This window comes from Dermacentor silvarum, chromosome 2 (assembly GCF_013339745.2).
Source record: "Dermacentor silvarum isolate Dsil-2018 chromosome 2, BIME_Dsil_1.4, whole genome shotgun sequence".
Classification (NCBI taxonomy): domain Eukaryota; kingdom Metazoa; phylum Arthropoda; class Arachnida; order Ixodida; family Ixodidae; genus Dermacentor; species Dermacentor silvarum.
Window position 1 is genome coordinate 155,772,388 of NC_051155.1, and position 27,453 is coordinate 155,799,840.

Consider the following 27,453-nt stretch of genomic DNA (forward strand, 5'->3'; position numbering starts at 1 on the left):
TTCGAAGAAACAGCAGCACTGCGTAAAAAAATAAAGAAAATGAGTTGAGGGATCAGTAATGATATTTATTACATTGTGTATAAGGAACACTTGGACAATCATAAGTCAAATTACGATGAAAATGATTTTACTTTAGGCAACTAAAATAGCCTATTTTCACATCATCTTAAGGGTTTGACACGAAGCTAGGCACAACAGCCACTGCCAGCCATCGAGCGTGAGCTTCTTACTCATGCGTACACGGCAGAGAGAGCAAGGCGAGAAGAAAGGGTAAGGAAATGAGGTGGCTCACTGATGCATGGCGCAATGGGCGACCGGCTCTGCTGGTATCCCTTGGCACAGCGGTTGCACGTGGTGCCGGTGACGCCGTCCTTGCAGGGGCACTGGCCAGTGGTTTGGTTGCAGGTGCGCCCCGAGGCGCCCACCGGGTGGCAGTCGCACGCTGCGAGTGCGTACGTGTAAGGTCACTTAACCGAGCATTGTGCAAAAGCGCCGTCGGCTTCGCCCACTTTGTGTGGCACGATCTGCATTCACGTCGTATAGAAACAAATTGGCTGGGCTCTTTTGTCGGTCCATGCGATATAACTTTATTGAGACAGCTTACGTGAACAGAAGCGCATGATAGATAGATAGATAGATAGATAGATAGATAGATAGATAGATAGATAGATAGATAGATAGATAGATAGATAGATAGATAGATAGATAGATAGATAGATAGGTTTTGAGAAAGGCGGAAAGGGCGGCCTTGAGGGGTTTTGTCTCTGACCTGTTACTCTGCGTATGGGAGGGAGGGAAGAAGAGAGCGGAAAAGAAAGGGAGAAGGCAGGGATGCTAACCAGAAAAGCGAATGGTTGGCTAGACTATACGCTTGAGGAAGGCCAAAGGGGAAGAGAAAAGTGAGAGAGAAGGGGGAAGCAAAAACGTGGGAAAGAAAGAAAAGGGAAGAGAGAGCACATCACGATGATATAATGCAGAAAACTATGCACACATGCGACGTGCATACATGTCCTACGAACCGGGCGTACGTTGTGCAACTGTTAGGAGTAGAGCCCAAGTGCAACTAAAGCGAAGAGAATTGCAAAACAGTTCCGTACCTGAGTTAACTTGACATGCAAGTATATTATAACGTTGCATTGAAACATCTTCCCGGCGCTCATCATTTTCCGCCGTCGCGGCATATCACGTCTTCAATATCATCGCATCGAGTACACCGATACCACGAAGCTTTGAGGAAAATTAATAGTACTGCTTGAAGTGCGCCGTCAGGGTGCGATCCGTGTCGTAGAAACGCCGGTAGCATAGAACGCACTAAGGTGCAAACACCGCTGATCCGGTGGCCTGCTTTAGATGGACCGTTTTCTGCACGTGATCTGCTCTGCATGAGGTGCGTACCAAGGAGGTTTTTGTAAACCTACTTGGAACGAGCACGCAACGGTGCGTCACCTACCGGTGAAGAGTAGCTAGACAGTTTCGTGCAGCCCTTCATGATTGCCGCCGTCGACCGCAGCTCGATAATGAGGACATCAAAACTAAGCTAAGCAAGGTATAGACGCGAATGTATCTTAACAAAATGCGTTGCTAAGCTGGTTTTGTATCTTTTGTGAGCAAGTACAACACGGCCGGTTATTGTGCAGGCTGAATTTCGACGCAGTCGTTGACTACTCCGTCGCAGCGCTCGGTTCAATGATCAGATAAATCGCTCCTGGAGTGCCGAGAGCTTCACCGCGCGTGCCAAAAGTACCAAGGAAAAGCACAATCACGGGGGCACGGAGCTTCGTACAAGTACACCCACATTATTCGGAACTGCTCTTGCCAAGTATTTAGGAGGAAGTATTTCCACTCCTCGGTTAGTAGGATCACTTCAAACACACGGTTTCTATGCGATTCGATCGTGTATGAAATGATTGATGACTGTGATTTCTACAGTCGTAGTTAGTTACGTCACTAACATAAATGGAGTCAGTGTCCATCTTTCTGATACAGCGTTAACCATTCGGAGCCTAGCTTAACAAAATTGTTCACTCGTAGCATTCAATGACAATGATTTTTCAACAAATGTCAGCGACCGACGGCAAGCTGACTCACCTCCAAACAGCTTTGTGAATTCGGTTTGCGCTTAACTGACTCCCGTTTTGACTGTCACCTATAGCTGAAGGGCTGTAGTGAGACGAAATACGCAGTCGCGCCCTCAGAAAAGTCGCAATGTCTTGTCACTGCACCAATGACTCAGCATTGGAGATCCGCAACGCTGATTGAATCGCTAAAGCAGAACCGTAATGCAGGAAGTAGTCACTGGAACGTTCGGCGAAATTATGCCAAATCTTCGTAGGCATTGAATGCTATAACGTCGCGCAGAACCCCAGTTACTCACATTTTATTCATGCTATAGCTATACCTTTCCTTCGTGCCATCACTCAGCTCCGGGGGTCTGCGTTTGCAGCCCTTCCCCGACTGCTCTCGGGCTCTAACTGCGTGCGCTGTTTTTATAGCCCTAGGACCTTCAGCGTAAGCGACGACTTAAAAAAAAAAAAATAAGAAGAGCGAAAGAAAAGAAAGAAGCTCTAGCTGGAAGGGTTCGCGGAAGCCGCAGGTTGCTTTCGATCAGCCACGCTGCAGCTCAGCGGGGCGCTATCCCAAGGCGCGTGCAGGCGCTTCGTATCCCCACGCACGTCCATACCTGTCTCCTTGGGAGCGGGCTAACAAGACCGTAAAGCGTGGTGCCGGCCCACCGGCCGGTTGCTCCGCATGCCGCTCCCGGATAGCAGCGGGGGGAGGGGAGCACGGGCTCGGCTGTCGTAACTTCAAATTTAGGGGGCCCGCGCTTTTTCCGCGGGTCCCGCTTTAGGCACGCGTGCCGCGTATATGTACTCCGAATGCGCAGCTAGCAGCCCGGTTCTTACGCGAGGCGCAGGTCGTCTCACGGTTAACCGTCTTCTCTACTATAGCGCTGTCCCCTCCCTCGGGAAGGTTCGCGCGACGTGTCCGAACCGCGCGGCGCGACGCGCCATGGTGTTTTTTTTTTTTTTTTCTGCGTTGACCTATACACTTGGCGCTTGGCCCCAGGGGGCTCTGTTGCGTGCCCTCTTTGCCCTACCCTTAGAAGTGTAAGAGACGAAAGAAATGACCGGTCTTCCCCCATGTCTCTCTTTCCTTGCGAGTCAGTGCTGGAAAAGCGGTCACTTTCACCCCGAGTGCAGATACTTGTCGAGTTGATAGCGAGGCTGGAAACAGCGTCGCGGAGGTATCGCGTACCTTAGTTTGGTGCATGTGTCGTTTTCATGTATTTCTACGACGGTCTCTCTTTCTCTTTCGAAGGACGCGTCTTGGAGTCACCGTTCGCATAGCTCTTGAGCGGGACGTCTCTGATGCCGCCCGATCGTTTAGCTGCGAATAAATAGCAGCGCCGGACGCTTACGACATGAGGTCATAACCGTACTTGAAACTGCATGCTGCGGGTGACAGTACATAAGAAATCTATAGATAATCGAAACTTCTGGAATAATGTTGATATCGACCTGTGCGCGACCTGTTTTAAAATTGGCTGGAATAAAGATATTAAAGCTTATTTTTTTTCCGGATTATTGCGAGCTATTGAGTGTCACTTGAGTTCAAGGGGATGTTCCTTTTTGCGTTTTACTAGAAGAGTTCACGCGAGCGCATCTTGCCTCAGTAAGCACAACGCCAGAAAAGCCATTTCGAACCGACACGCCGTAACCATCGTCTTCGCCCTCTTCCCAGAAAACAACCGCGTCTTATTTTTAGATCAGAACTATATCACAGTGCTGTGCTATAGAAAATACAGGACGCAGTAACGGGGACACATACGCAGAGTTTGACACACAAGCATCTGGATTTAGGGCAGATATCGCACTATCTATCAGCACCGCTTAAAGAATCAAGCAATCAGAGATAAGAAACACGCGTAGACAGTACACGTACACAATACACGTACAAAAAGGGTTAAAGATCACGCAGATCCAGCGCAATGTTGGAATCTAAAAATTAATATTATACACCTTGTTTGAGTTAGTCAGGTATAGCAGCAGTAGCAGATGACGTGAGCACATCCTTGTCGCCTGTGGCTGTCTGTGTCACGTGAGTACGAAGGCGATGCATTATGCTTTATATTGATGAGAAGTGTGTGCGCAGATAAGTGTACGACACATATCCAAGTACATTTAAGGCTTCATACCCCTTGTGCCACATTGGGACATCCATTCCTTGGAACTGAGCAAGAATGGTCACATATACCCAGTCTTTCTCGAGCGAAGCTTGTTATAAGGCGCAGATTTCGGTGGCGTCTGTGTACGCAAAAAAACTATACCATCACCAGCATCGGCTCGAGCCTCGTCGTCTTCTTCCGCAGCTGGCTCGTTGGCGCCCTTCGGGTTGCGCTCGTGCTCGTGCTCGGCACGCGCTCGTGCCACTGCTCCCGCGGTCGTCGTCGTCGTCTTCTTCCACAGCTGGCTGCGTTGCCGCTAATCATTCCAGCGTAGTATTTCACTTCTCCTCTGTCGTCGTAATGGGGAGGCCGCGTTTACGGGCGTATGAGCCATTGCTTAAGGGGGTATGAGCCATTAATTATCTTACGTAACGGAGAGATTTAATTTTGAAGCAATTTAATTTCGAAGAATCGCAAGCGGCAATGGGCGGGCGAATGCTGCTAACCACGCCGCCGAGCAAACTCGAGACATCGAACGCGAGTGACAACGGTGGACTGCGATCATACCGTCAGTGACGTCGTTCTCTCCGTCGCGGCCGTCGCATCATGGTTAGTTTAGGTGCACCCAGGACAAGCTTTGCTTTCCCCCATTTCCCGGTATAGGGGAAGGGTTGGTTACTTTTTTTGTTTTTTTGTTTTGTTTTGTTTCAGGAGGATTTGCACGCACCCAGTGACCCAAGGCTAGACAACAGCCAGCAGAAAGATGTCTATTCGGCCGCATAAGCAACGATCCAAGTTGTTTATACCAATTTTCTTTTTTTTAAAGCTGCAACAATTTTTTAAAATTGCCTGTGGTAGATGGCACAATTCTAACCTCTGAGCTAAATTACTCGATGAGGCGGCCATTACTCGTACGAGAACTCAAAATGCTTATTTATTTATTAACATAATTACACATATGAACTTTTTTTGTATATTTACTTTACGGCATACATTTCAAGTTACAAAATTTAGCCGGCGAGTTCGCAAGGCGTATCCATTTGGAACGAATTATCAGGAGTACGCCAGTTTGCGACATATTAATTTTCAGGGTGTCCGACGAAATGCATTGGCGTTCCAGTTACTTTTGTGCTTCAATGGATAAAACAGCGTTTTCTTAATTAAGTGGAACCGCCCATTATTACCACAAGTTTGACGGCGCAACAGAGCGGCGCCATCCCCAGAATTCGTTCCAAATCGACATTCCCTCCAAACTCACCAGTTACACTGCCTAGATTGAAGTATGTGCCGTAAAGTAATTAATGAAACAGTTAATTAGTGTAATTATGTTAATTATTGAATTAAGCATTTTGATTTCACGTAGAAGTATAGGCCACCTCATCGGGTGAATCATCTCAAGGATTATAATTGTACTACTTGCCACAGGCAACTTTAAAGAATTTGGAGCAACTAACTCTAGAGCACCCTATATATATATATATATATATATATATATATATATATATATCCAAAAAAGAAATCCGGTGAGCAAACGGCAACGAACGCCAACCCCTTGCTAGATTTTCTTCGCCCCCGTCGCCAGCGGTTCTTGTATATATATATATATATATATATATATATATATATATATATATATATATATATATATATATATATATATATATATATATATCGGAAATCGGAAACGATCAGAGTTGACGCACGGGCTCAGCCTATATATGTGGCAATGTCCACAACCTTAAATCTGTAACCCGCGTACATTTGGCTTGCATGGCACTCGACGATGCAGAGGTGCGAACGACCCGACGGTTCGATGCACTGCCATTGCGCGCGCGTCCTCTAATAGCGTAGCGGGCCGGAATAAACATCGACGCGCGCTTTGAGTCAGTCGCGGGACGACCCATCGGCATCGCGTGCAGCAGCGGCCACTCCCGGAATAGAGGAGTGACTCGCTATTTCCGAACGCGTGCCGAAGGCCCCGCGCATTCGATAAACAAACTCTCGGACGTCGTCACCCTCGATGAAAAAGGCCCTGGTGCCTTCCACGGGTGCGATCCTTCGTCGCGGGTGTGTGCTTTTCCCCGTGGCATGTGCCCGGGTTGTGGCGTTTCCGAATCACTGAAGCGACCGGCCGGCGGTTGGCACGGCTCCCGCTGAATTCGGTTACCCGGAGCCGAAAGTTACGGTACCCAAGCCCGAGGAAAACCTTTTCCGTTTCCTCTGGGTTGGAATGTCGATGTTTGTTTTACCGGGGAGCGAAAATTAGAAAGAAAAAAAGAGAGACCGTAGGTGCTGTCTTCCCAGCAAAAGGGATAAACGAGCGGCGGTGCGTATTGCCGTGAAGTCTGTATCGCTTCTTTATTGCTGCATCCCTGACAGTGAGGTATACCTGGCAGTGCTCAGAAAGCACGTAATCCGAACACTCTCCCACAAGTGTCGTCGCGGACTGACCGTCGCCGCAGTGATCGTGTCGGTGTGTCATGTCGATTGTGATCCTGAGTGGCGGACGTCCGAACGCTGGACAATGAAGAAACGCTCGTAAGTATATAAGAGAAGCGAGCTCATCAGCAGCTCCAGCATGTGTTCGCGCGCTGCCTGTGAAACAAGCGGTGCACGCACGTCGTAAGAGGTCTCGTAAAAGAAGGGACCCGACAACGAAGAGCCATGGAAACGACTAACTGAAGAGTGTCAAGAAGGACAGGGTTAGCAATGAGAAGGAGGGCGTGGAATGGTGATGATGGGTGGGTGACGGCGATTAGACATAGGAGACGAAGGCGATTACAGTGGCTAACTATTTCAGGGATGCTTCAGAAACCCTGAACCTGGAATCGCGCTGTTATATTTTTTTCAGCTTTTACTGCCTGTCATGCCTGTTCTTCCAGCTTCGCGTTTCTATGGGCTCATTCGGATAGTTCCTCAAGAAGGACAGAATTCAGTAACCCAAGGAAGTTAATATATGCTTCCGAACGCCTGCTGTGACGCTTTATCCTCTTTTTCTTTGATAAAGTAAATGAAAAGATACGAAAGAGTTCCCTGCTTTCTCGGTTCGTTGTCGGTGGCCATGAAAATGCTTTGAGCGGACGTCAGCCTGATGTGTAAACCCTTTCCCTGGAACTGGTATACAGGCGCGATCGGAAAAGAAGGCAAACAAGCACGGGCGGAGATGCGGCGGCAAGAAAACAAGCGAACATACGTTAGAACGGGGCTTAGCCGCAACGAAGTTGGCAGCCACGTCATCCCCCTCCCCTGTTCAAACAACCACTGTCCCGCCATCATCCACCAGAGAAGACGAGATCGCGACGACAGCGTACAGAGCCATAGGTGGCAGTATACGCGAAGACTTGGGCGGCGTTCGCCGCGCAGCCTGAAGAGATGCTGCTCGCGGTCCCCGTCCTCTCCCTCTTTCAAACATCGGCAGCCGCGAAGACCTCAGCGGCGGAGGAAACGGCAACCGACGAAACGCACACAGACACACGCACAACTGACACGCAGCTCGGCACGCCGGAGGTGACAGCAGCGTAAATAGCCTGGGCAGCTGCGTTGGCATGCACGCTTGCTCCCAAGCCGCCTCCGCACCTTTCGTCCCTTTTCCTTTTTAAATATGGCCCTCTCCGTCAATCCAAACGCGCGGCCTCCCGACCCAACCCTCGGCTTCCAAGTGTGCCAGGGGGTGGGGGGTTACGCAGGGGGTGCCGAGAGAAGAGCCAGCGACAACGGGCAACGACGTGCCGTGCGCGAGCAACGCATCCTTAGAAGAAGAGGAGGAGGCTCACTGGGGCTCAGGAATTTCTTTTCACTGGGACACGTACGCGGGGGTTTCTTCTTCTTCTCCTGGGGGTCGGGGGGTATCCCGTACTCGGCAGCGGCTCCCACGGCCGCTCGCTGCCTCTTTCTGGTATCCGGCGCCAATTTATGCTGCCCGGCAAAAGAGGTGTCGCCGCGTGGGGCCCCCCTGAGCCTGAGAGAGAGAGAGAGAGGTGCCGACGATGGCCCTCGGCGCACTTCGCGTCCAATGCGCGGGACCTCACCCACGCCGGCGTGACGTCGCATATATTGTTGTCGGAGCTGTCAGCTGTGCCATATGGCTCTGGTGGGGGTTAACGCCGCCACAAAAGGACGCGAGGAATCGGCCGCTAGTCACACGCTTCAATTTATACTCGCGCACCCGAGAGAAACCGAGGGCCAAGTATAGTGACGACGATCGGACGAAGTTTCCCGCGATGCGTCTCGGCAATATGTGCGTACGGAAGCTTCGGGCACGCCGAGCCCAGCACGGGGAAAAATAAAGTGCGTTCTATGTGTGTGTCCGGGGGCAGTCTCTTGCGACCGTCTCGTGCTAGAACTCTACGGCTTGTGTTCACAGCTGAGAAACTTTAGTATTCGATAATGACGGCCAAGTTTCTGCAGGCGCATCGGGCGATATATAGCTGACTTGAACGCGGGTCACGTCTTGAGAACCGGAGAAGAAATGTGAAAAATATGGGTCACCATGTCACGCATACAGGTTTCCTGTAAAAGGCATAGAAAACGTAACCCTTTTCTATGCACTCCGCTGATTCGTTGATATCACCGTTGACGTCGCTCTTTCGACTGAGCTGTGGTTTTAAAGTGAGTAGCTTTCTCATGCTGTTACGCCCGGTGTCGTCGTTGACTAGTCGACGGTGGTTGAACTTTCACCGCTGATACAAAGGCGCCGATGCGAAGGATGCGTGCTCTCCAACGCCTGCTATTATGGGTCTTTGAGGCGCACGTGCTGTCGCAAGAGAGTCTTGGGGCGTCTCAAGGTTTACAGGTCGCCTTCAACGCCGGCGCTCGCGCCCCTACAGACGACAAACATATATACGAGGAATCGGCTTATATGCGTAGCTATGGACCTATACTACCGCTGCATATGTGCTGGTTAACGGCTCTGTTTTCCTCAAAATTACGCAATGAAAGAACACACGCTACCAAAATATCCTCACTGCAACAAATATAAGCCTTGAAGCGCATGATTACTTAAATCGAGCGAATTGCTTATGGAAGCGTTTTGCTATTCGCTTAGTTGACAATCATCGTCGATCACACACACAACTGCTTTGTTTTGTGGGGCTTTTATTCGCCGATAGCACTTATACAGCTGTCATACATGCCACCACTGCGGTACAGAGCAAAGCGAAAACAATGAGCAAGGCAGAATTTAATCATTAGAGCTCCCAATATAAGAGTTCTCATTTTTTAAGAATCCGTTAAAATTTTGTTTTCTCGTCATATGTCTTTCTGAACGGAATATTCGGCCTCAACTTTGCACTCTGGGAATCGCACAATCATTTGAAGGAAATTTGATTTTGAAGAAACAATTACGATTCTAAATTCCGGGCCTCATATGCGAATTTTTTATGAGGTGGGCAAACATATAAGTGGCAGTATGTCAGAAGGCTCATCATTGCTGTTATAGTTGCCATTGCGACTGGCATTGTGAAAGGCAGTATTAGCAGTATGAAACAATGCTTCCGCTACGCGTCGCGAAGACCGTCTTTGGTAGTTGGCGGGCACACGAACGAGTGCGGCCGTTTTTATAGCGCAAGCGATAAGGGACAATGAATAGAAACGGGCGAAGCAAGTGGACACGTATTTGTCGTCCTTCTCTTCCCCCGTTGCTTGAACATTTATGCATGTCGTATACGGGCAAATTCTAAGCTCAACGCTCATTTTCATTGCGTTTGTTTTTATCCGCAGGGCGCTCCCAGTGGCCTGGCACGTACGCCACGCTTTTACGGGGACGCGAGGAGGTGATGGAGCGTTAACATTGACGCGTGTGCGGAATACGAAGCACATGATTTCAACGAGACGGTGGTAAAGAAAGCAAAAAAAAAAAAAAATAAAAAAATAAGCTAAATACAGAGAGGTCAATCAGACGGGACTTTGGTTTGCTGTACCTTAAACAAGTGAGAGGATTGTGGTTGTATTGAAAGAGGGACGAAAGGAAGAGGAACATTAGCAGCATATACATACGGATGAGCACACCACGAATGTAAATACTTGCCATGACTTCCAGCAAATGAACCAGCCCGGGATAAGGATCGAATGCACATTCGAAACACAAGTGCGAGAATTTTAGTCAGGAAGGCGTCTGTTATAATTTAGCTGATTAGACATAGTCATCCACTGGTTTCATTCACTGTAGCGTGTAAATCGAGAGATCGCGGGGCTCCTTCCTCCCCTCTCCCCTTCCTAACGAAAAATCTGTTTCGTTTAAGTGAGAGAGAGAAAGAGATGTAGATAGCGTTCGTCTGCATTGTGGAAGTCCATTAGCGTACCCTTTCCTGTTTGCAAAGCTTGCGTTCAGCGTCTTCTGAGGCGTGGTCAATCACGCTTCACCCAATTAGGTTTCTTATAAGTACACATTTTAACAGGTGCGTAAGGCTCGAAAGAAGTTCTTGCAATGCGGCCGGCCATTATGTACTTTAGAATATAACTGCTGTTTTTTTGTTTTTGTTTTTTTTTGTGTGCTCCCATCCATGGGGACACGAGGGTGAAGACAGACACGAATATGAGATCGGCAGTATCCAATAGGGAACTGTTACGACTTGGCCATGTGATTATTGCGAGCGCCCGTCAGCAGCTAGTCTGTGGCTATATGGTGAGATCCAGTACGTACAGCCGCGTGGAACAGTAGAAAAAGTACGTTTCCCGACGTCCCAGGGAAAACTATATACATAGCATATGATTAGCAGACGGGACAGTGAGTGTCTTTGGTTAAAGACGACTTTGGTTAAAATTTTGTTTTCGTTTTCTCTTAATCGAAGTACAGCCATCAGACTTTCACGAACAGATGTGGACGTTTGTATAGATCAGAGGCCCCAAGGAGATCGTATTGCTATAAAAACTCTAGGATAATATTTGTGCTCACGCGTATGTTATGTCCGAGCGTCGGTATAGCGAACACTAATTACAAGTTCTCCACGCACTCTGTGAACGGTCGACTAATTCATAAAGCACTGCCTCAGAGGTATGCGATTTATTCTGTACTTTAAGCGGCTTTAAATGACTTCATTAAATTATGCAGATCTTAAAGCCGAGCGCGAACAAAGGCGTGGCCTCGACGCTGAAATGCCGCTGTCGGACTCCTGACTTCAGGTCAGCACGCAAGGACAATTAACAAGCTTGTCCGCGCGGCATGTATGCAAATTTTTATCCTGGATCGGCATATGCCGCTGCAGCTGCACCATCACGTACCTCGGCAAGACGGCCGGGTCAGTACTAAATACTGTTCGGCATAGAAAACGATTATCATCATTTTTTTTCAGACTTTTGGTCAACTGCTCCAAAATAAATCTGCTTCCATGTGATGGCAAGATTCCGTTCATCGTGAAGCTGCCAGCTTGTGGTTAACATTACACTTTAATTTTTACGAAAGCCTCCATCAATACCAACTGTTCGTTGTCATAACCCTGTCCTTTAAACACTTCGCGTAGTCCAAAATAAATCTGCTTCCATGTGATGGCAAGATTCCGTTCATCGTGAAGCTGCCAGCTTGTGGTTATCATTACACTTTAATTTTTACGAAAGCCTCCATCAATAACAACAGTTCGTTGTCCTAACCTGTCCTTTAAACACTTCACGTAGTTTACTCGCATTTTCGTCAGAGTATGAGCATACAAAGGTCGCAGGTTTACATCACGATTTCTTACAGTTATGCACTTCCTCCAAATGCTGTGAATGAAGCCCGAGAAGAACATTTCTTAAGGCATACTGTATTTCTCTGTAGCTTTCCTCCCCCCCCCCCCCCCCACCTCCTCTCTCTATCTCATCTCTCTATCTCATCTTTCTATTCCACCTTTCCCGTCCCCCAGAGTAGGGTAGCCAACCAGACGAACTTCTGGTTAACATGCATCTCTGCCTTCTATCTTTCTTTCCTCCTCCTCCTCATCTGTAGCTAAGTAAATAAGGCCATGTAGTGTCAATGGTAATTCTCTTTTAATAGTTATACTTGCATGATATCCCAGAAGAAGACCGCATCTCCAACAAGCCAGAAATACATTTTCTATTGATTCTAGTTTTTTTGCATAAACAGTTCATCCATCGCTGGCTCGAAAGTTTCAAAATAAAAAGAAAAGTGCATATGATAAGTAAACGAAAACCGGCCCTATATGGAAACAGCAAGGATGAGTCTTCGCCGCATTCGTGTTCCTGAGAACTTGCGGTCTGGAAAACGCGTACGCGACCCGAGATGGTGGAAGTGATGGCCGACTCATTTCAGCACGGAAAAAGAGCTTTCGCGCGCCGCGCCGCTTCGAAAGTGCGCTTCCCCGAACGTGCCACCTGAGCAGTACGTGCCCATACTTTCGGGCCTCGCTATTGGCGAAATGAACGCCGCAGTTTCTCTACCTTATTGCTGCTTCCCATGTCTGAATTTTGAAACGGGTTTCCCCCCTTCGTGTGTGTATAGGAATGTTTACCTATATATGAATCTTACGGGCCGAAATATTCATGTTTGTTATCATTTTGATGCACAAGATACCTTCCTGCAGCGTATTCATATACCTCAAATATATTTTCCCCAATGACATCGTTCAGAGAACGTGCGCAGCCAAACGCCATTCCTGGAAAGATGCGCATGGTTGTGCGCATACTCGAGGTCGCAATCTTATTTGACGCATATGTCGAATGTATACCAGTCGGTTCGGAATCGACCGACCTCAACTCAGTCGCGTGCAGAACGTGCGCTTCCTTCCACGTGGTTCGTGTTCAATTTGGAACGCAGACTGACCCCATTTTTTTGCTGCAGGAAGACATAATCTGCTCATGCACAGTATTCTACAGGAATAAGTTGAGGTGGCAGGTGAATGCCGGATAGTTCGTGACAAAATATAAGCCTTAGAGTCATTCAAACAGATGCGCTAGTTCGAAATTAACGCGAAGACGGATATAGACGCGAACGCGATCACGTTGCTTTTGCGCGATCTCAGGCCACTTGACGATGAATGTTTTTGCTGGTTATACGGTGTACGGAAATGGAACGTACAACTCCAGTGCACAGCTGTCGGAGGTCAGCATAGAGTGTTCCTCGAGCTATGTGCTGTTCTTATCGAAAGAAGCATTAAGAAGCAGACATTGGTACTCATTAAGTAATCGTCACTGCCGTGACAAAGTAATTGTTAACGAACAGCGGAAAAAACATGGACCCGGAGCTTTGGTTTCGACGTCCTTGCTCATCCTCTGATGCACTCGAGATGGCTTTCTTGTCCGAAACTGACTCACGGTTCACAATCTCGGGGACCCGTTCGCACTTGTTCCCTCCCCCTTGGTAAGCGTACGAGGCCCATTCCCTCCTCTCTGTACCGAGAGCCTCGCTCAACGCGGGCTCTGGTCCGTGATGCGCATGCACGATGCATCCCGAACCGAAACCCTCCGCCCTATCGACCCCTGCCACCTTTTATTTCGGCGCGTGGGACCCAGCCTTTGTGCTTGCTCACGTGCACAGTAAGCACGCCTCAAACGTACGTCTGTCTGCTCTGTATGGGTATTCAAAGCAGTCTTACTCAGTATACCAGTCGCCTTTCCTTCTCCGTACACTGCGCAACGAAATTAGCGCCCCGAAATGGCCTCTCTTTTCGTGCATTCTTATCTCATTCACCGAGTGCTAGATGTAGAATAATGATAAACTCGTTTCTTTCTTGTTGGTCAGCCGCCTTTGTAGCCGCCTCTCGTAATAAATCTGACGCGTCTCCCGTTCCTCCTCATCGACTGGACGTCCTCGTCTTGCCCCTAGCGACTTGAATGTATACAGAGTGTCTTCTGGCAAAGCTTCGGGAAGATGTGTAAGTGTACGTCCCCGCTCAGGCTGCGTCTCGCATCGTGACTCCCTGTTTCCTCGAACCCGCCGTCCGAGCGGCTGCCCGCGGTTTGCGCTGCCACAATGGATCGCACAGCGGGGTCCAGTTGCCCCGCGCAACAATGAAGGAGGTGGTTGTGACTGTCTGAGTTGAGGGGGGGCGGGAGCATGGGATGCCGGGAAGCCTTCTTCGTCTCGTCGACGCGTAGCGGCGCTCGCGTCAAAAGGAGCACGAAGAACTGATTCCCTAAAGTGCTTAGTCAGCGCAGACCCTTCGCGCTGCCCGACAAAAAGGAGGAGTGTAGGTGGAGACCGCGCCTTCTACCCCGTGTTTGCGCTTGCCCTTCTCTTGCTTAGCGCCGGCTTTCCTGACAGGAGCTATCCGTATTGGACATAGCATGCGCGCTTAGAAAGAGAGATCACGTTTGTGGAATATTCCTCCACCAGAGAACGGTCGTTGTATACACCGTTCCCTCTGAGTGCTCGAATACAAACGTGGTTGTCTTGGTGTTTAGTTGGCACAAGGCACCGCTATACGGTGCTTGCGTTTGTGAATTCGACTCTTGTTAGAGCGCGTATTGTTGGGCAAGCCTGTACTGCGGCGGTGCGCGGTAGAGCCTCGTCGAACAATGTGAGATGCATACGAGACAGAGACGTGAATGTGCGTTATATGGGGCAACTATGCTGTACAAAGCAAAATCGAAACAACACACGAAAATAAAATAAATAAAGTTCGGATCCAGTAACACGAATGCGGATACTTTTCGACTGACCACGCTTTTGAGACTCTATGCTCGACGTTCATCGCACCTTCGGCGCTTCTGCTCTTTTCACACCATCTTGCTATTCGCCCTACAGTTCAGGACAAGAATGCTGTGTGGAAGTTCGATCTATGCAAAGGTGCCAAGATAGGCCGGCCATTCTCGTCAATTGTTGCTTTTTAAGTGGAACAACTGCAATGTTGACCTCCAATGGACACTCGCCGTCGGTCATTGAACGCTGTCTTCGTAGTCTGTTGAAGAAGCTGAACGAAGGCACCTGTTTCTCTGGCAAACCTAATCCAACATACCAGTAAGAAGAATTAAAAAAAAAACAAGCCAAAAAGAACGATAGCATTTTGCGCTTTAGAAGCGTTTCATGGAGTTTCCTGTCAGCGCCCTTAGTTCCTTCCACATTTCAAAGGACGCGAAACTCCACGTTTCAGAGGAAAGTCGTATTCAAACTGTCCCTGTGTGCTCCGTGGAGATGTATCGCGCCGAATATCATGCTCCTACCAACCGCGATAGCGTTTAGGCGGTCTTACCCACTACTCACGCGAGAGCCTTTCATCCACAGTCACATAAATTTGTCCTTGGGCGGGGTAGTTCGCGCAAAGACACATTCTTACAGCCGTTCGCAATGGCTGGTGAAGTTGATCGAATGTATTTTTTCTTTCACGAATTTTCTCCAGGAAAACTGAATTCAGGAAATGTTATACTTGGGTCGCCGGTGAGGCATGCACGAATTATCTCTCACATGGAACTCTCAGATGAAGATGTCACGTGAGAGCCCATACGCGGATATAAATGGGGTTTGTAACTAACGCGCCTAGCACAAAATTTGCAAGCTCTAATTAGACCTCAAATTAAAGCGCGTTCAACCGCAAGCTATAAATGAGTCCGAGAAACAAAATATAGCTGTTACGCAAACTGAAATTGTGCACCAGTAGTGGCGTTTAACTTATCAGACGGGTATAATTTTTCGTATGAGTTTTACAAACCTTCCCGTAATTCGTTTTAGTACATGGGTTAAATAGACATTCGGTTGGTTAAATTTTGAATTACGATCAAACTTACGTTACAAACTTGCAGTTACAAACTTGAACCGTAGCCTGCAGTGTGACGCAGAGCGGCAATACGGGCCGCATGATCGTTTCGACTCCAGTGTAACTTTCGTATGCCGCGTGGTTATGACAGGCGTGACCAAACGTGCCTACACTGGATTCACCTAAATGTCACTTACGCAAGACACTATATATGTAAATTTGTCCAGCACGCCACTGTGTCCCACCTGCGCTGTGGACGAGGGCTTAGATAATTTATTATGTTTTTGTTGTCGCTTTACAGGCCTCTATAGGGCCGTTTCGAGCAACTCTTTAAACATGCGACAAGACACTCTGCTTGAGCTGCGGACCCTGGAAATCTCAACTGATTCCCACGAAAGCGCTTGTAGCGTTATCCTGCGACACACTTATGTCTCAATGAGACTCTAGAAGTAACTTTTGTGTTAGTGCATTAATGGTGTGTATGTGTGTGCGAACTTTGTTTTTGCAATGTAAAAAAATAAATGTGAACGAACACAGAAATAAGGGATAATTTCAATTTTCACTACAGAAAATTTCGTTCAACGGAAGAAAGAAACATTGTCTTACCCCTTCCTCTCCCCCACATTTCCGTATCTGAAACCCCCTAAGTTCTCAACATACTATATAGGCCAAAGCACCTGCCTTTCCAATAAAGATGACATTCATTCATTTAAAACAAACGACTTGTTTCAGGTTATGGTGAGATATTTTTCTTAATTTTAAGGCAATTGGGGCCCCACACGGTAAAGGGAAAATTTTGTCATTACTGTTAGCGAAATGAGATTTGTTCATCTCTTCCTATCCTCAGTCACCATAATTGTGCAGCTTCACCAGCCACGCAAAATTGTGCGATACAGATTGATTTCGTATGCGTGAGCCAATCAGTCTTAGTTTCTGAATAAGATACAGTCGCGATCAGGGTGAGTCATATGCTCCCGAGAGGATGGCTACATAAATTCGTAGAGGGGATAATTGGATGTGTCGCGCAGTGCCGGGTGACTTGGCGTCAGATGCGCTGTCACGGGGTGGTCACATCTGATATTTTCTACGTAGCATGTTCATCTGTACATGTAGATCTGTTACAACCACATCCCACCTTTTGACTCTTTCGTACTACATAAAAGCTGTATATATAGTCACGAGGGGGAGTAAAGGTTGCTCCCTTAATGGAATAAACTATCGAAAATATTGTTGCTCAAAGAATTACGGGGAAAAAAAGTACGCAGAGTATTTTGGTGAAATCACAAAAAAGCAAGCAAACAGAAAAAAGAAGAAGAGAACGAAAAAGATAAGTTACAAAAAATGGCCATACTTTTCCTGTACCAAAAAAGAAATACAGAGCAGTGTTTCTATCCCACTCCCTAATTCTTTAACCCCTTACCATTTCACCTGGAGTCAGACCTGTCGCTAAACTAATTAATCTCTTCAGACATCATTAAAATGTTTTTCTCTTTCAATGTCCAAGGCAAGTCTGTTTTATACAATTGTCCTCTAGCACTTATTCGCAAAGTCGAAAATGCGTGTTTATGCGCGTACGCGTGCGTGCGTACGTATCTATGCGTCTATGTGTGTGTACATGTGCCTGTGTCTGATTGTGCGTGCGTTATCTGTATGCGTTATAAGCGCTCGTCACGCTTACTTAGAGCAGCGTCTTGTACTACGTCTAACTCTGACCTGTGACACAGACTCCCGCCAGGAGATATGTGCTTACGCAGAGCCACCCCAAAACTTAAAGAGTGTTTAAAGATAGACTTCTCTTTATTTTCCCTGTGTCACGTCGCGTCGTGCTGTGAAACAGAGTTTCGTTTCATTAAACATATCGAGCGATAAAAATTAATACGTGCACCATGTTTTGAGCGTGTCTGCTATGGAGCGAGAAGTTAACGGGTAAACACGATAAAGTAGAAAGAAAAGATGAGCTTAATCGAAAACTTAATGGTGTTCCTCTAGAGCTGAACACTTACATCATACAAGTACATATCAATAAAAAAGAAAGGTATAGGAATGTTTCCTCCAGAACATGCACGCTCCCCCTACTGGAAGACGAAGATAACTCTCCCGCTCGACTGTTCGCAAAAGTACAACGAGAAGCGAATTGCTGCGCGCTCAGCTGCGTCGCGTTTTCGCCTTGTCTGCCATTGGCGGTCCCTTTTTTGATATAAGCGAGGGCACCGCTAAGAAGTCACTCAACAGCGTGCACAGCGAGCACACTTCTTTGAGCGTCCATGCTGCAGTCGCGCGTGTTTCTTTCCTTTCTTTTTCTTTCTTTTTGCATAGTTTTCGTTTTCTTCCGACGAGCCCGGGAGGAGGGTGGCGACAGTTCTGGAGACACCGGGTCATTCCTGCGCGATGTCAGACAAGATACGGAGCTTCTTGGCGCGTTTATGAAGCGTGAAGCATAACCACAGGGGCACCCTTTTCACGAGCCGACACCGTAAAGCAGCCGCCGCTCAGGGAGCAGGCGACGGCGCACAAACCCCCCCGCTCCACCCAACCTTTTCTTTTGCCTTCTTTTTTTTCCGTGTTTCTTTTCTCTTACTGCGTGGTAGCCCGTAATGAACGGCATTCTTTAATGTCTCGGAAAATGAGAACGGCTTCAAGCGCGCTTATGTCCGTAAAGAAGAACGTTGCGGCATGGAGTCTCTTTGCGCTAAACCATCCACGCGAGAGAATATGCTTTTGAACTGCGAACACTGAGTCGGCTGGATGAGCCCGAACGTTCTTGTACAGAGCACACACGCGTTATCTAGACGCTATTTCCTTTGCGCCTCAGCCGCTGCTTCATGTAGTGAGAGCTCGGCTTTGTTCTTACGGCGCAAGCGGTTACATTGATTAACAGTGTAGCCGTTGCAGCGAATGTCGAAGCCACTTCAGCCGATGAACGTTGGCAACTTTCACTGTATACGTACTATTCCCAACGCCCGAATGTACGCGTTGCCGTAGGCGTTGCCAGCCGAGTGAATTATGGAGGCATTGTCAAAATAAAGACAGAAAAAAAGGCGGAGCAATTTTTGTGTCTAAGATGGCGTTTTGTCTCCGCCATTGAAAGTGTTAGCGCCGCACCAGCCCTGCGTTTTTCCTTCTACGAAGTTAATTGAGAAACTTGCATCGTTACCGTTAGCAATTTTGCTTAGCTTACGCCGAGGGCGTGTTCCAGGTAGTGCCGTAGCCAGGGGCTGGTGAGGGGAGGAGGGTGGAAGGGGGGGGGGGGGGGGTCAAGGTGTACACTGGGCACGCGCCACCTCCACAAAATTTTTATCTTGGTATGTGGCCTGCCCAGCCCCCCTTCTTCATCATCCCCGTCCACGGTCAAGTGCCAATTGCAATCATTTAAAACAAGCAATTTCAAAGAATAATTTGTGTGAAAGATGAAACTGGTCTCGAGGAATCGGTTGGTTGAAGTCGCGCAACCTACAGGCAACACCATGAAGAATTTCTACGATCGCCACTGGCTTATGCACAAGTTCGACGCCTCTGTCTCACCCACATCTTAATTTGTCTTTTCCTTAGTGTCATGTCCTCCCCAGCCCTCCCACTTCCATAGCTATTTTCGCCGACGCCTTAGCCTTCCTGTATGCTTCAAGGACGTCGCACAAATCATTTTTCTTTCTTTCTTTCTTTCTTTCTTTCTTTCTTTCTTTCTTTCTTTCTTTCTTTCTTTCTTTCTTTCTTTCTTTCTTTCTTTCTTTCTTTCTTTCTTTCTGTGGTCATTTGTTCGTTTGTTAGCGAACCCACTTACCGCAATTTAAACACATACAAAAATACATCTCGCGTATACGGAAACTAATAGGGCTTCGCAAAGGAGCCAAAGGTGCGTAGCTAAGAAAATGTGAAAAGAAAACAACTCAGGGGGCCTACCACAGCGGATCGGGGAGAATGTGCAGATATATACGCCGAGTATATATATATATATATATATATATATACATGCCGTGAAAAAGCGAGTTCGCCCGGTATGCTCGGAAGCATGCACGATCTCCGCCTTCTTTTGCGAAGTGGAGGCGATTGGCGATCGTAGCATGCAGTTCAGGCTAGGCGGCAAATTCATCAAGGATGTACGTATATAGTATCGCCGTCGCCGCTGCTGCCGCCTTTCGGGCGCCGCTCGCTATATTCTCCACACCCGTGTCCGTTGTGCCTGCGTGTGGTCCCCGCTCACGGCGGGTTTCGCTTGACACGGGAGGAGGTAGATATATTTCGCGCCAGATTACGAACGCAGCAGTAGTTGGGCATCGGGCGCGCGAACGAACCCACGCTGCGCGCGAAGCGCGAAAAATAGGAAAGGAAAATAAAATCGGAGAGAGAGAGAGAGAATAGAAGGAAGTTGATGAGCGAACACGCGTGAAACGCGCTTTCACAAGTGCGGTCGGTCGCGCGCGGTTGTAGTGAAAACCGAGTTTGCGCGTGCGTTGAGCACTTTTGTCACGCATCTGGGAACTTGCAATCGTTTGCTCAGCGCCGCCCAATGGGCGAGCCTATTTCCCGGTTCATATGTAATGTTCAGAAAATTGTAGTATATACAAGGGTCGCTGGCATGAAGTGCCTGTTACCTCAAGACACAGGGTCTGCGAAGAGGATCATGATGAGTAACCGTGCCTTGAAGCGGCGATCATTTATTTTGTGCTTCGTACACGTCCGGACGCAGGTATATGCTTGACTTCGCTAGTAAGGGTATGAATACTAGTGTCTTGGGGGGGGGGGGGGGGGGGCACGATATGAGTTACTGGGCCGCGATTTAGTAGCGAAACATTATGACTTATTCTACTCTAGTCTTATCATCCACCGCTCACCGCCGGCTGATCCCGTTGATAACGCGAGCGGACCGTCGCCCCGACCACTGACAGAGCGCGATAAGCGCGAAAAGGCATTATTACAGGAAAGTCATCGCTACAAAATACCGGCCCTGTTGATGTTCTTGCCTGAGCTCTTTTTAATCTGCATGTACACTTTGCCATAACAGATTTTGTTGCTAACCTCAGGTCGTAGCTGTACGTATTGCAAATTGGTTTCATCTAATTTCAATTGAAGACCCTCTCACAGTTTTTACTTTTGGGCTTCCTCCCGAAAACGTGTAAAGTTGGACCTATATGTTATCCATAGCATTTATGCTAATAAACTTGAAACTTTATGGGATGTTTAATTCCCCTTGTGATCACATTTAGCGTCATTTGTTTCTTTTTCTCCGTGCTTTCTTTTCCCCAGTCAATGTTTGTGCCGTCCATGGCCATGACTACCATGACCCCCCCGGTTGACGTGACAGTAAATGCACCCGCGCACATAGTCGTGGCGGTTTTCTTTCCTGCTTCATTTTTTTCCATCGTGCATGGTGGGGGAAAAATTGTGTCACTACATACGTCTATTGTGTCACTAATGAAAAGTAGCTGTTTTTAAAGCTCCAGAGTTGTGATTCCCTGTCCAACAGTTTTCTCCGGTCACCTGTGACGAATTTTAGTGGAGGACAAAGCGCCGTGTACACGTTACGGATAGCAACGTATGCGGTTCGGCGCTATTCCTACAAAGTGAGTTACACTTTGCTGAAACGCTACACTTTTCGGATTTCTTTTTCTTTTTTGCCCACTATGCCTCCGAGCTTCCAACTTCTCCTTCGCAGCATCACCACCAACATCACATTCGTTGTAATCGTTACCGTAATATTCATTGCAGGTGCGAGTATATGCTAATACTCCTGTCTTGCCATATAGTTTCTTACAAAAATTGCTAGAGGGAGTTTTGACGCTATATAGTGTCAGCGGGAGATATACAAGCGCGGCAATTCCGCCAGCGTGGGAACGTTGGCTAGCGCATGGATTTGCCTAAACTTCGTCCCTCTGGCTTCACATATGACTTTGTGACCTTGCAAATAGCTCATTTTCAAGAAGCTGTTGCGTTACAACTGGGACAGTTTGCTATAATCCTGCATGTGCGCGCAGTATTATTGCTTTCCGCGTTTAGAAATATTGGGTTTCTTCGTAACTTAGGCCGATAGAAGCAGCAGACGAAGGGCAGTAAGTAAAACCGCGAGAACGTTTGAAGCTTGCAAGCACGATCGAAGACCAGACAAATCCATGTATACAAACCATCACACCCATGGTAGGTGAACGGATGTGCGGATGAATGGTTGCTATGAGCGTCCACTTTGAAACGGGGTGGTGGCTTGCGCCACCAAGCTCGCATCTCCAGAGTTCGCAGTTTTAGCAGGAAACTCTTACGTTATTTGCCACCTTCTTCTCTATTGACGAGTCTACGTCGGCGTTCGGCAATGAGCCTCGTGGGGGGTCCTTCCGCGAAAAGCCCGAAGGCCTCGGTGCCACACCTTTCTTTTTACCGGTATGAAAGCGCGCTATGGAATAGATACTAAGGAGTGAGGGGGTGGGGAGGGTGGGCAGGGGCCATAGAAAGAAAGCAGGAATTTATTTCGACAAATTCATTGGAAGTCAGCATGGTGGCAACGCGCCACTCGAGCTTCCGTTTAAACCTGATGTGCGTGTTTGGTGTCGGAAGGGTAAGGAAAAAAAAAATAAGTGGGCGGGCGGACCTCATGCTTGAAGAGAAGGAGGCCACTGGTTTGAGCACTGGCCCCGTTGGCCTTATTTTCACGAAGATCGAATGCGAACACGCTCGTGTGAGAAATTCGTTTCTTCCATCCCTCACCACTTCACCTGAAGTAGCATGCCGAGGTTGTCGCTATAGGCTAGATTCTCCAGATACTCTCTTTCTCTCTCCAGAGGTGGTTTTACGCCAGTTTCAGGTGATATTAAATTAGTCCAGAGTTATCTATCTGAGAGACCTCTCATAGTCTATAGTGCACAGCTTTGGGATATGAAGCCAATAGTCAATAATAAAATCAGCAGCTCTACTTGAATATCGCTTTCCACTGTGACAACCGCAAATCACATGCTTCTTTTTCTAGGTCCGTATTTACAAAGAGCTCTTACGCTATTAGAACTGTTCGTAAGAGCAAATACCAGCCAATATTGACTCAGGACAAATTATTAGCGAAGGTCAATGGTAAAGAAATAATAGCATTGAGGGTCAGTGGTAAAGAACTAATAAGAAATTTTTTTTCTTTTTATGAGCGAGCTTACTTGAGCTTTTGGTGGTAATTAAATAAAAAAAAAAGAAACTTCTGCACTTTTCGCGTGCTTGCTGTGTCTCCACGGGAACGAGTAACACGTTCCGTTATCATCTTTGCGTATCTTTATCCGGACGCAAAAATAAGAAAGAGCAGCCGTCTACGCCCAGAGGTGCTGACGTCTCTTTTAATATATTTGTTGACGAAAGCCGTTGGGATTAGGGGGAGAGAGAGAAAAGCTCAAGGATGGGCTGCGCACTTAATTCACTTTTTTTTTTTCTTTCTCGCTTGCTTCTTGGTTATAAGGCTTGACTATTACACGAACTATGCTATTTGTACTAAACCCATCTAAGGCACGACGTTAATGGTTCTTGAACATAATGCCAGAAGGAAGAAAAGGAAGTGAGAGGCGTAGACGATTAAATATGATAGACGCGTCCAACGCGCGAAGTAGAGTGAGCACGCGAGTTTGTTTTAGTTACCAGACCAGACGGGAAAGCGAGAGCGCAAATATTATCGCATTAAGAAGGAGGATCTCAAAAGCAAAACACTCCAGATCGCGATAGGTCTTGCCGTGTTCTTTCAAACACTTTAGCTCTGCACACGGATATAGGTAAGCGTCTTGTGTTTTGCATATCGTGCGGGTATCAAGGGGTTCGCTGTTTCGGTGAGCTAACCCGATGGATAATTCATTATTGCGAGGTATAGTCTACTGAAAGAAAAGAAAGAAATAAAGACATCACGCTTTAAGCCAGTTCCGATAAACGCACTAAAATAGAAACCAACGTATAATATCAGGCAAGTCAGCAAGACGGAAGGAGAGGGGAGGGCATAATTTGCACTTATTACAGGCGGCTTGCTTTTGAGGGAACACCTTCGAAGTAGTTGTGAATTCCATTCCGTAGCGAATCTTAGAAATATTAAAAAAAGAAAGAAAGGAAAGAAAGAAAGAACGCTATTGGGCAAGCTGCTTCGGGACTGTAATTTTTGTCACGTACCTCTTTCCGAGGGGCGTTGCTCTGTGTACTCTATTATACGTGACAGGAATGAACACAACGCTTTGTCGGCGAAAAGCTTTCAGCTGCTTTATTTATCTTTGCTTTTATCTTTATTCGTTCCGTAAACCGGGGGCCCTCGTATATACTCTTAGAAAAGGGGAATGCCATGCCGGAAAATGAAATCAAGGAAGCTTCCAGGGTGGCCGAACGTTGCCCGATACGGATTCCGGACGAACGCGGACCCTTGCAGCCCCGCTTCGCTTAAATTTTCGTGCGGGGCGCTCGCGCGAAGGTTCCAGCAGAGCCTTTCTTCAATCTAAGCGTTACGCAACGCGCCTCTTTCTGTTGCCAAAGCGGACGTGAGAAAAAAATAAAAATAAAAGCCGATCATGGAAACATTAGGCAGCTGAGATCGACAGCTCATCATGTGGACACGTGCTGCTTTAGCAAAGCTGCGTGGATAATTCATGTCGGGGTGTCTGACGCAAAAGGCAAGACGAAAGAAGAACAAGGTGACCTTAAAGATCATGGATCGCTTTTTTGTTTGCTGCGTCCTAAGCACCGTGCTTTCCGAAATATAACTGAAGCCGAATGTATGGAACGGTGCATGCACTTTGCGGACGTGAAAAGCAGAGACTTGCACAATTCACAGCAACTTAGACGTATCTTTACATGTGGCTCTTTTGAACAGCGTTTATGCACATGTTTAGCTGCTCGGTGCCTTTTACCGTCGCTGGCATTAAACGCCTGGAGTCGTGATGAAAGCGCCGATTACAACTGCTGGAGTACGTGATATGAGAAGCCTAGTGTCAGGTAAGAATACGGTATTTTTATCCCGTAAACTAGGACATTTTCGAGGCTGTAACACATGACACAGGTGTAAATATTTTTTTTTTACTCGTATCTATCGTATTTATGCATCTATACCGTAGCTTGGTCAGCCAAAGACTGCTGTAAGCCACAGACCCCCCCTCTAAAAAAAAGAAAATTAATTGAAACTCTTTATAGATGTGTAATTATAGACGGTAGTGTAGTTGGTTTGTAGGGACCGTATTAGGAGCAAACTGCATGCGCTCGACAAACCCAAAAGTATCTGTATCATCCATTCGCGCTCTCTCCCTCATCTACTCGGCGATGCACCCCGCTCACTTACACCTAAAGGCCGTCGTTCCACTACAAATGTCGCTATCGTTATATAAACCTGCTGGCCGAATGCAATACAAAGTGAAGTAGCTGCAAGAAAAGTTATATCTATTCGTCGTTAAGTAGCTCGGACATATGAATGCACAGTTGTGCATGTCAGTGTAAACTGTACCGCATATCGGCTTAAATGTCACCGCTTGCTCTGCGTAAGACGTAGTGTGGATAAGAGTCGCAGATAGACGGCTTCTATATGATCCTTGCGTCGCACCCTTCTGTTTAGTCTCTTGGTGCAGGCGGGCAGGAGCATGAACGCAATGATTTTGAGAATTCATATAACTGTCGTACCGACTGCCGTTTATATGTACAAAAAGAGGACTCGTTAAGCTTTATATGGCGACAACTCCAGTGATAAAGTTTAAGTCAGATCAATGCCACGAAAATGTTCTAAAGAATAAATCAAGCAAGCTGCGGAACACGGAGTGTTTATCAAGGTATACAGGACTGGTCACTTTTCTATTCCTATCTTGTAAAAATTTCTCCGTGCGGAACTGGATTAAGACGATGGAAATGGACCGAGGCTAGTGTTGATCTGTGTCTCCGCTGTGCACGGACTGGGTTTTCAACTTCGCGCGATTTTGTCGCTGAAGTTCGCAGAGCACGTCTCTGTCCACTTTCATTGTCATTGTCCAGTTACCCGGTGTGAATTTTAACGCGATAGAGTACTAGCTAGCCCTGTCCCATACCCCGCGGCAATCTCTATTACTATGGTATTGGCAAAAGAGAAGGGCACATTACACGGGAAAACATGCGGTATTTGCCGACTGCGTTGAACTTGTTTTAAGCAAAACATAGTTAGTTTATTCAGCCATAATTTTATGCCGGTCGCTACCCAAAGACTCGATCTGTCTAGAAAGGTGATGTGGACGAAGCATGAAGGAGAAATAAATCTTCCTTTTCTTGATGGAGCCGCCAGATAAGCCAGTAGAAAAAAAAGACTACAGTCTTCAGGGGCATGTGGCAGTCAAGGACTTTCGTTAGGTTAACTTCACCGCATTGCTTCGCTTTCGAAAAATCGAAATTACTGGTCACTGTGTCGCGCTTTATATATACGCTATTCACAATGATGGTCCTGCAGGAGCGAATAACGGAATGTAGCACAAGCTCAAACGCTTTGCTCCCACTTGGACCTTGATTTGCGGGAAATCATATGAGATAAGCAAGATGGGATAAGCTTCTTCTATAGGTCGGTACGTCGGACAAGCTGCATACTTATGCGCTTACTATAGCGCTTTATCGTTCCACGTGATGCAGTTACAAAAGTTACATGGACGTTCTCCTACGTCACTTAACATTCGAGGCGGGCATGCATTCGAACTGGGCTGCTTCGTGATTCCAATTGGGTGCAACCATGCGGTTAAGCAGGCTCAGCAATTGAGGTACTGCTCGTAATTATTTCACGACGAAGTTTCTAGATGACCTGCGAATTAACTAGCAATAATTTCAATTAAATAATTGCACCCAAGCTCTTAGCGCGGTTTTGGACTATTCTTTGCCTATAGAGTGCGTATGTGCTATATATCTGAATTTCCGAGTCAAAGAACTTGCGACTGGTTTTTACGTATTGGCGCGTGCAACTGCCTGCTGTGGGCGGAGTTGGGCTGATTTCAGAGTATAGAGGTGTCCACACATCGCGAAGCGTTTATACGCACAGCTCATCCCATCAGCGGCAAACGCATATGAAGCACCACGACAAGGCAACACGGCTATTTTCGCCTGCATTTGAGGCAGAGGCCACCCTCTTGAACTGTGGAGGTCACCCTCTTAAACTGTGGGTGCCATTAGCTCTGCGAGGCTCCGGGTTATAGCCCGGTTACTTTGACATTCTGGGCTTGCTCAGGGTTCCGAGACAATTGACTGACGCCGAAACAAAAACGACAATGCAAGACTCCGTTGAGACGACGGGAAGGCGCCGAGGCGCATTGCGAGCTCTGTCTGTCTGTCGGTCTCCGAAGAGGAAGGCGTCCAGGACGACGTCTGGCCCGCTATATTTAGGCATAAATGAAGTAGACGCGGTGCACTCACGGGGAGGTGCGAAGGTCGCAAGAGACGCTACATAGGCCACAGAAGCAGCACCGAACAACAGCGCGTGTTGGGCATGCGGAAAACACACAATACGGTATATAGAAGGTACCTCTGCACGCTTTTCGGTGGGTGATAGGCTTGGAATGGTCCCGGTAATAGCCTTCCTTGCAGTAGTGACAGTGGCGTCCGGCCGTGTTGTGGCGGCAGTTGAGGCAGACGCCACCGCTCTGGCGACCCGACAGCTTGTACAGCTCCATGTTGAAGCGGCACCGCCGGGCGTGCAGGTTGCAGTTGCACGCTGCGAAAGATGGGAAAGGACACAAAACGTGTGAG

At 47.5% G+C, this 27,453-nt stretch overlaps 1 protein-coding gene across 2 annotated transcripts in view; it reads right to left on the reverse strand.

Moving 5' to 3' along the window:
- Positions 1 to 27,453, reverse strand: part of LOC119441950 (netrin-1) — a 171,902-nt gene that overhangs the window by 23,162 nt on the left and 121,287 nt on the right. For both annotated transcript variants that reach the window (XM_037706630.2, XM_049661762.1), the window contains exons 2-3: positions 27,230 to 27,418; positions 293 to 442 (exon numbers count right to left, since the gene is read on the reverse strand). In XM_037706630.2, the coding sequence (XP_037562558.1) occupies positions 293 to 442; positions 27,230 to 27,418 (339 nt within the window). The remainder of the gene's footprint in view (positions 1 to 292; positions 443 to 27,229; positions 27,419 to 27,453) is intronic.